At 37.6% G+C, this 8,008-nt stretch overlaps 1 protein-coding gene across 1 annotated transcript in view; it reads left to right on the top strand.

Annotated features, from left to right (window-relative positions):
• The first annotated feature begins 1,810 nt into the window (after positions 1-1,810).
• Mtpbeta (mitochondrial trifunctional protein beta subunit) overlaps positions 1,811-8,008 on the top strand; it is a 59,174-nt gene continuing 52,976 nt past the window's right edge. Inside the window, exon 1 of the mRNA XM_081740701.1 lies at positions 1,811-1,965. Coding sequence (XP_081596827.1) covers positions 1,905-1,965 — 61 coding nt within the window. The 5' untranslated portion in view covers positions 1,811-1,904. The remainder of the gene's footprint in view (positions 1,966-8,008) is intronic.

The raw sequence follows: 8,008 nt of genomic DNA, 5'->3' as shown, positions 1-8,008 counted from the left end.
AAAGGGGATAAATTAGGTCAAAAACCCCCAAAATTTGAATTTTTGGCAATTTTTTACCCATGAAAGGGAACGACATAGACACCCAATACTGATAGAGGTACATACTGTGGTCCTAGGCTACCATACCAAATTTTTAGATTTGGCAATTTCCAAAATTTAAGGGGGGTGGTCCTATGTACCCCTGCCAAAATTTAGGGGGTGGGCCAAGGTACCCCTGCCAAAATTTAAAGGGGGTGGTCCTAAGTACCCCTAGGTCATTGACCCTCATCTAAGCCGTAAAAGGGAACGAATTTCAAAAATCCCGGTCATAAAAGAGAGTGAGGATGAGTCATTCGCGCCAACGGGGGGGACTACTACTGTTATGTACACAATACGTATGCAAGATTCCAATCTTGTATCTTAAATACAAAGAGCAGAAAAATTGTTGAAAGTCTGAATTTAGGCTCTCTCTTTATACACACACATACGTATATACTTATTATAAAAATTTACTGCGTCATTACTATTTAGGCTAGAGTCATGGCTTAAACGTTATTTTCTTTAGTATAACAAGCCCTTTCCAACGGTGCCACACACATGTACGTATCGTATTACTGAACCAGAAAAATCTGGAAAACTGAATTTTTTTCTGAAAAAATCAGCCCTTCGGAACATTTGCGGCCCTCGTGCCCGGAGTCGGCTTCACATAGAGATCTCAGAAAAATTTGAAAAATATCTAAAGGTACATACAATTCCAATCTGATATCGTGAAAACTACAGGCGTGAAAATTTTTTGAAATTTGCCTTAAGAAAAAGTAAAAAGTCACGCCCTTCCGCATTCACTTGGCGCAGCCAAGTTGACCATTCGGTTCCAAAAGGCATCTGGGGTGTTCTTTGGTCCATTCTTGACTTGACTAATAAGAAAACGACTTAAGAACCTGTTATAGAACCTAAATAAGAGGTCAAAGACAATAGTACGCCATGGTAACAAAAGTTACCAAAAAACCTAAAAGGGTTAATAGAGCACTGAAGCTTCAACCAACACTATGGTAACACTGATATGAGAAGTGAAGATCAATGTGGTATAGTGAAGTTCCCAGTATTTGAACTTGAATTTGTTTTAATGCGTTTACACAAATTTTACTTAGGTCATGAATTTAGCAGCGGAGCGGATGCAGCAGACCGAGATCTGGAGGAAAGGGGGCCTTTATCCAGCAGTTGATAGAAAACGACTGAATATGACTACATATTTATTCATTGTTTTGCCCCCCCCCCCCAATATTTTCTTCAAGTCGGCGCCTATGGTCTCGTTCAAACCACTTTTGAAATCGTAAAGGATCATTGCCCGAAAATGTTCTCTTTCGAGCTCCATTCTAGACAGCCGAATACTGCTCACATCAACAAATAAGTGAAGGCAATACGGCCACGCCGATAAGCGAGGCGAGTTGAAACTTGCTTCGTTTCTTCGCTTTGGATACCACTACCGAACGCAATTATTGGAATTCAAATACTGTGCCACAACAATGTGTATCTCAAAACTTTCGTAGTGATCCTCGTACTTTCACAGAAATGTATTAGGTGAAGTCAGCAGTGGCCATATATTTTTTCTAGCCTCGGGCCTCCAGATGGGTTTATCCAGCCCTGGTGAATAGTATGTGCGTTGACGCAAACTGTATCCAAATGATCACTTTTAGGAGTATATTTCCTGATGAAAGACCAATATTTTAAGTTTTGTGTATTGTTACCTGTACTAGAATTGTACTGAAATTTTTGAAATTATGTTTAATATATAGATCATGCAATTAATTAGAATAATATTACGCACTTATCAATACGTAAAGTTACCAGTATTTTTTGGTGAAATTTAGTGATTGCACGGTAATTCTATGTGATCTAGTTGGCAGCATTGTCCATCACTGCGAAAAATGGCGACGCTCGCGAGAAATAGTCTCGCTCGAGTACCATCAAATTTATTGCTTCCTGTGTGTAAGTATTATATTTTTTAAAAAATATATGTGTTTGAAGAGTCAGCAATGTGAAGATAATGTGATTTAATTATGACATTGAAAGTTTTCGTAGATTCTGTAATGAAATCTATATCGAAGTTTTGCAAGTCATGCTAGTATAGGCGTAGTACAAATATTTGTTAGGTAGCGGAAATTTCCAAGTGGAGTATCTGTGAATATAAAAATAATTCTCTTATTCGCTATTTAATGTGTGTTAAGAATAATAAACTAACAGATTACTTGTTGTGGGAATAGAGTATTTTAGATACTTAGTCCAAAATAGTAAAATAAGATCTGTATAAAATATAAAACTACCTGTAATGTGCAGGTTAAGAATCTGGTAGCATAGTGGTTTCGACTTATATTTGAGATTTCTTAACATCTCTCTCTTCTGTTCCATACTTATCAACACAGTAGGTGGCATTGCTGCTGCATCGCCGGACCACTCTAAAATCGATATATATATATATATATATATATATATATATATATGTTCTAATAGTAATAGGTTTTGACCCCGGTTTAGGTGAATGATACGAACATGTAAGTGGTTCCGTTGGAAAGGGCTCGTTACCCTGAAGAAAATGTCCTTTGAACTAAGACTCTAGGCCGAACAGTAACTACGCAGTAACTTCTTATTTATAGGCCAAATTCAGACTCAAATTTTTTCCGCCTTTGTTTTCAAGATACAAAATTGAAATTGTGCACACGCATTGTGTTCATAAGTATGTATTTTGTCAATAAATTTTCAGATCCCTACGTGAACCTAGGCCCGGGCCAGAAGGGCGTAGTGTTCGGGAGGATTTTTGGCCTATGTTTAGTAGAAGGGGTCCAGCTCTTTTCTCTAAAATAATGTTACAATTTTAGTAACTTCTGTTCACATTCGGTTAGTTTAGATTAGGTTAGGTTAGTTTAGCGTATGTTAAATTAATGTAGGGGTCCCGCGTAATTTTCCAAAAAAAGATAGGATTTCGCTTATTTCTACTAATAATAGGTTAGGTTAGATTTGGTTACGTTATGTTACGTCTAAGTACTTGCATCATTCATTTCTCCTGTAAATTTTGTATTTTTTAGTGCTTCTGGACCCCTTGTACTATACATACTCCGGATTTTTAAAAAAGATTCCGTTTTTTTTTTCGAATTTTTTGGTTTGGGTGTATGATACGGACATGTGAGTGGTACCATTGGAGGGGGCTCGTTATACTGAAGAAAGTGGCGTTTGAACCATGACCCTAGGTCAAATGTTAATGATACAGTAAATTTTGGTACTGTAATACAGTAACTAAACAATTAGATTCAGGATAATCAATTTTGAATTGGATAACTCATATACATGTTAAAAAATATACATGAATTACAACGTTGTGAAGACTTCACATTCTGTGTTTTCTCTCACTCAGTGACAATTATTTTCGTGAGAAACAAAAACTTCGCAGCCCTGAGGGTTTAAGCAGAAACAATTTCTACTGAACACTCGTCGCCAGCTCTAAAATTCTAGTCGACAATGGCGACCTGGTGACCAGAAATGTTGCGGTCTATATATATATTATAAACACCTTACGCCCTGATGTAATCTCATTGTCAAACCAGAGGCCGTGGGGAAGACCTCTCATAATTTGTACGTGAGAGATACTGGCGGCTATCATTTTGGATCGGCGAGTGCGTCTGACTTCGAAATTTTGCACCCTGTATATATATATATATATATTAGAAAAATCCAGATACCTACGTGAACCCAGGCTCGGGCCAGAGGGACGCAAAAATATCGAAAAAATCTCCCGGTCTTCCAGTTTCTGGTGTGTAATGCGGAAAGTGAGTGATACCGTTGGAAAGCATGCTCTATCCAGAAGAAAACGGGGTATGAATCATGATCCTACGATAAATAGTAAAGAAGCAGTAACAGTGTGAGTGAAAGTCTAAAATTTACCTAAAAAAATTGAAATCCTAACAGGGTTAAATGTTTATCTTTTCTGTACTTTGAATTCGTTTTCACTCTTACGATAAACTGTTGGCCTGTTTACTAGACATGCCTTTCACAGGATTTCAACATCTGACACTCGTTATTTTTGTATAACTCGGTAAAACTCATACACGATATGACACAATCTTGTCATTTACGCACAATTTCCACACAGCATTTCCCATAAATCATAAGTGTATTTCTCCGCCTCTTATAACTTCAAAAACAGCTAACAATAACAAGTAGTTTCTTAACTTTAATTATTACCCTCACCTTACTTTCACTCACTTTTGCTCACAAACCAAAATAAATTCACAAATAATCTGGTAAATTTTCTAATTTTGGTCCGGCGATGCAGCAGTTAACCCCCGTAGATTTACAATAAGTGTGCAAACATTGGAATGGCGATCAGTTCCCTAAGAACGTTATTGTAATACATTCTATCTATTCACTTTTATCAAGCATATTTGCACGGGGGATTTGTATTGCATCCTTTAGAAATGCAGGTGCCGGAGAATGCGATATCAAATGAAAGTAGCTAAGTAGATGAAGTGTATAAAGGGACCAACGCAAACCGTAGTCACTGTAAGTAAGAATCTATGCATACAGGAACCTATGCCACAGTCACTACAGAACTAATGGAACAAGTACAGTGCGTCCCACTAGCTTTCGAACCCGAAGAAAACGTTATAATTTCCGAACAAATGTACATAAGAAAATGAAATTCACAACACACGTACCTTGTTTCATGCTAAACACGAGAAAGGGTTGAACAGAAGCGAACACTACAAAACAAAGACGATAGGTGGCGCCAAGGGAAGTGCTGCTTGGCATGGTGCGCGTGTGTTAGTGTGACTCGAGTCGCTGCATCGCGAGGATGGTTCTGTACACCGTACAGGAACGCGTGTTCATTGTTAAAAAATATTGGATATGGGGATCGTATCAGACCGTTCAACGTGAATTTTGCCGTGAATTTGGATGCCGTAAAGAACCATCGAAATCATCAATACATCATTTGGTGAACAAGTTCGAAAGAACAGAAACGTTGCTTACGGGACAGGAGCCGCGCGTCCACGGATGTCGGAGGAGACAGTACAGAATGTGCGGCAACGTCTTTTGCAGTCCCCTAAGAAGAGCCTGCGTCGATTATCACAAGAGGTAGGGATGTCAAAGTCAACTGTGCAAAGAGCCAAGCTGATTTCTTCTTATGGGGTTTTCTTAAAGTTTGTGTCTACAGAAACAACCCACGATCACTGCAAGAGTTGCGAAACAACATTGAAAATGCGATTCATGAGATCACACCGGAGACTCTACATCGAACTTTTCACAGTATGGAACGCCGTGTACAAACATGTCTTGACGTCCAGGGAGGACACTTTCAGCACCTGCTGTGATGGTCATGTATTCAGCATGAAACAAGGTACGTGTATTGTGAATTTCATTTTCCTATGTATATTTGTTCGGAAATTATAACGTTTTTTTCAGGTTCGAAAGCTAGTGGGAGCACTGTATAATTTATGGCAAGCACGATTCATTGCTCCGATTACAACTGATATAAGTACATAAAGAATCTCTAATTGGAACAATGAAAGGTAACATTTTTATAAAAGTTAATGAAGCAGAAATCGAACCGCAGTGCTTTGGCAGGGTTCTAGAACACTGGTCCCTCTCTCCATTGAGTTGTAATAAAGATAGAAAGCAACGTGCCCTGCGGGGCTTCTAACCAGTCTTCACTTGCTATCGCATACTTGACAATACTATGTGAATTAAGTATGAGCTGTGGTACAGAAAGGTACCATCCTATCTACTAACCTATATGGGGGACCAGCGTTCTAGAACCTTCCCCAATGCTTTTGAACACCTATTTCTTAAAAATGCTCTTATCTGTACTTTATGTGCTTTCATAATATCAGAAGTTATGGGTTAGCTGCCGCAAATTGCGGCTTCGAAGCACAAAATTTACGGAGAAATGAACAAAATGATACGAAATGTTAGCATCAGTAACAAAAGGAGTACCGTCAACCGGGGCTACTTTGATACAGATTTTCATTATTTTTGTACTCATTTTAAAACTAAAAGGAAAATTTAATATTTTTCACTCTACAAATAAGTGCATGGTTACCAAAAAATGTGGTTTACAAAAAATCAGGTGTAACCAGTTTAATCTGATTTTTTTTTCTGAGGGTTCAGAGTAGCCCCGGGTTTGGGGCTACTATGAACAACAATTTCAACTGCTTATCGCTTGTTTGTCATGGAGTTCAGGGGCTTCATTGTGACACAGAAAAATAGCTGGGGTTTCACTGAACACGTAGGTATAATTTAACCTGAGATATGTTAATAATTATTATTTTTAAAATACGAAAATTTGAGACAACTCACCTAGAAAACTTGAATTTGCTGTTCCATATATAAATCCTTCCAAACATCCATGAGAATAATAAAACTGCTCGTTTATGGCTGTTGACATACCCACCAAGTATGGAATGTCCAAAATTTCCCACAATACATTGAAAAATCACACTTAAAAATTGTTGAAAAACGTGAAAAAAAAAAAAAAAAACGGCAATTTGCTGTCCGTTCTCGTGTCCTTAAATGAACGTGAAACTATGAAACTAAATTTATATTTACAAATATGTACATTCTTGTGACTCACTTGCATGTAGCTCTAGTCTGTGATATCATACCGCCCAATCAGGTCTTTTTCAAAGGAAAAGATGCCTGATCCTCGCGAACTTAGCATGTTTGGCTCAGGAAGTGTCAACACTATGTCAGCGTATGGCATATTATCAAAGTCATCTCGAACTGGCCAATAAAATTCATTATGACCCTTCTTTCGGAGGAACTTAACCTCAGCTCCTTTTTCATAACATTGAATCACTTGGCCAACAAAGTAATGGAAAATTTTCCTTTTGGATGCATATTGCACTACAACCTACTCACCAGCATTTATCGTTGGTCTTTCCTTGGGTAGAGCAGCCTCTTCATCCTGTTCTTCTAAGTCAGAAACACCAAAGCTTGCATTCATGACAGCATCATCATCACACGGAATACCACTGCTGGATAGATCAGTCTGTTTCTGAATCGTTCCTTCGTTGTCTTTTCTGCACTTTCTTACCACACATTTCTGGTTTGTCTGTCTCTTCCAGTGCTGGCTTCCTTTTATTGCTAGTACGGATATATGTGAATGTTTGTCCTCGTACTGATGACTTGTGAACTTGCACTAGGAACAGGATCATTCTTTTGAATCTCATCTACACTGACACTTTTACCTGGTGTGACATTGATTTTGGATTTTTTCCTTCTCAATGATGTTTTTTTGGTGCGGAACTCTTCTAACATGCTCAAAGATACATGTTCAAAGTAACCCTAATTTTTTTACAAAAATGTGCAAAAATATATATTATTTTTTCATCGTCATATTTTATTTCTTTAATTTTTTATGTATATGGGAAACTTACAACAACATAACAAAGTCTCATTAAAAAAATACTAGAGCTCCGCAAATATAAAACCCAGGTCTCCACAGTAAAGAGTTTGGGTGGACAAATTTTTACTCAAAAACATGGGTCCATTAAATATTTTTTGTATTTTTTTCTTTCAATTGTATTGCTCCATTTTACATATATAAGCAAAGTAGAACTAAGGAATATAAACATATATCATTGAAGCGAATTGTTGCAACTTTTGTATGATTTATGGACATTACAAACATTTTCCAACTTTTTGTTCATAGTAGCCCCGGTGTTCTAAGTAGCCCCGGTTGACGGTAATAATTCACCACTGCACTGACGTTGATTTCGTTTATCACACTTTTTTTTTTTTTTTTTTTTTTTTTTTTTTTTTTTTTTGCCATTAAGGTGCTTCAGGCAGTCTATTTTCAAAAAGTGTCCTGGATAAGCAAGTTCAGACATGTGCCACACAACCATAAGTTGTGACATGTGGATATTTTTCTTCCACTTTTCTCCTTGCTGCTTTCATGTGTGCTGCGTTATCAGTTACTATGTGAATGAACTTTTCTGGCCCGACTTGTTGCGTCACCAGTTATGGTTTGAGCATTGTATGG

Source organism: Thermobia domestica, chromosome 2, assembly GCF_964235325.1.
Source record: "Thermobia domestica chromosome 2, izTheDome1.hap1.1, whole genome shotgun sequence".
In the NCBI taxonomy this organism is placed as follows: Eukaryota; Metazoa; Arthropoda; class Insecta; order Zygentoma; family Lepismatidae; genus Thermobia; species Thermobia domestica.
Note: the sequence above shows the minus strand (reverse complement) of the source record. Positions and strands in the feature narration are given on the sequence as shown.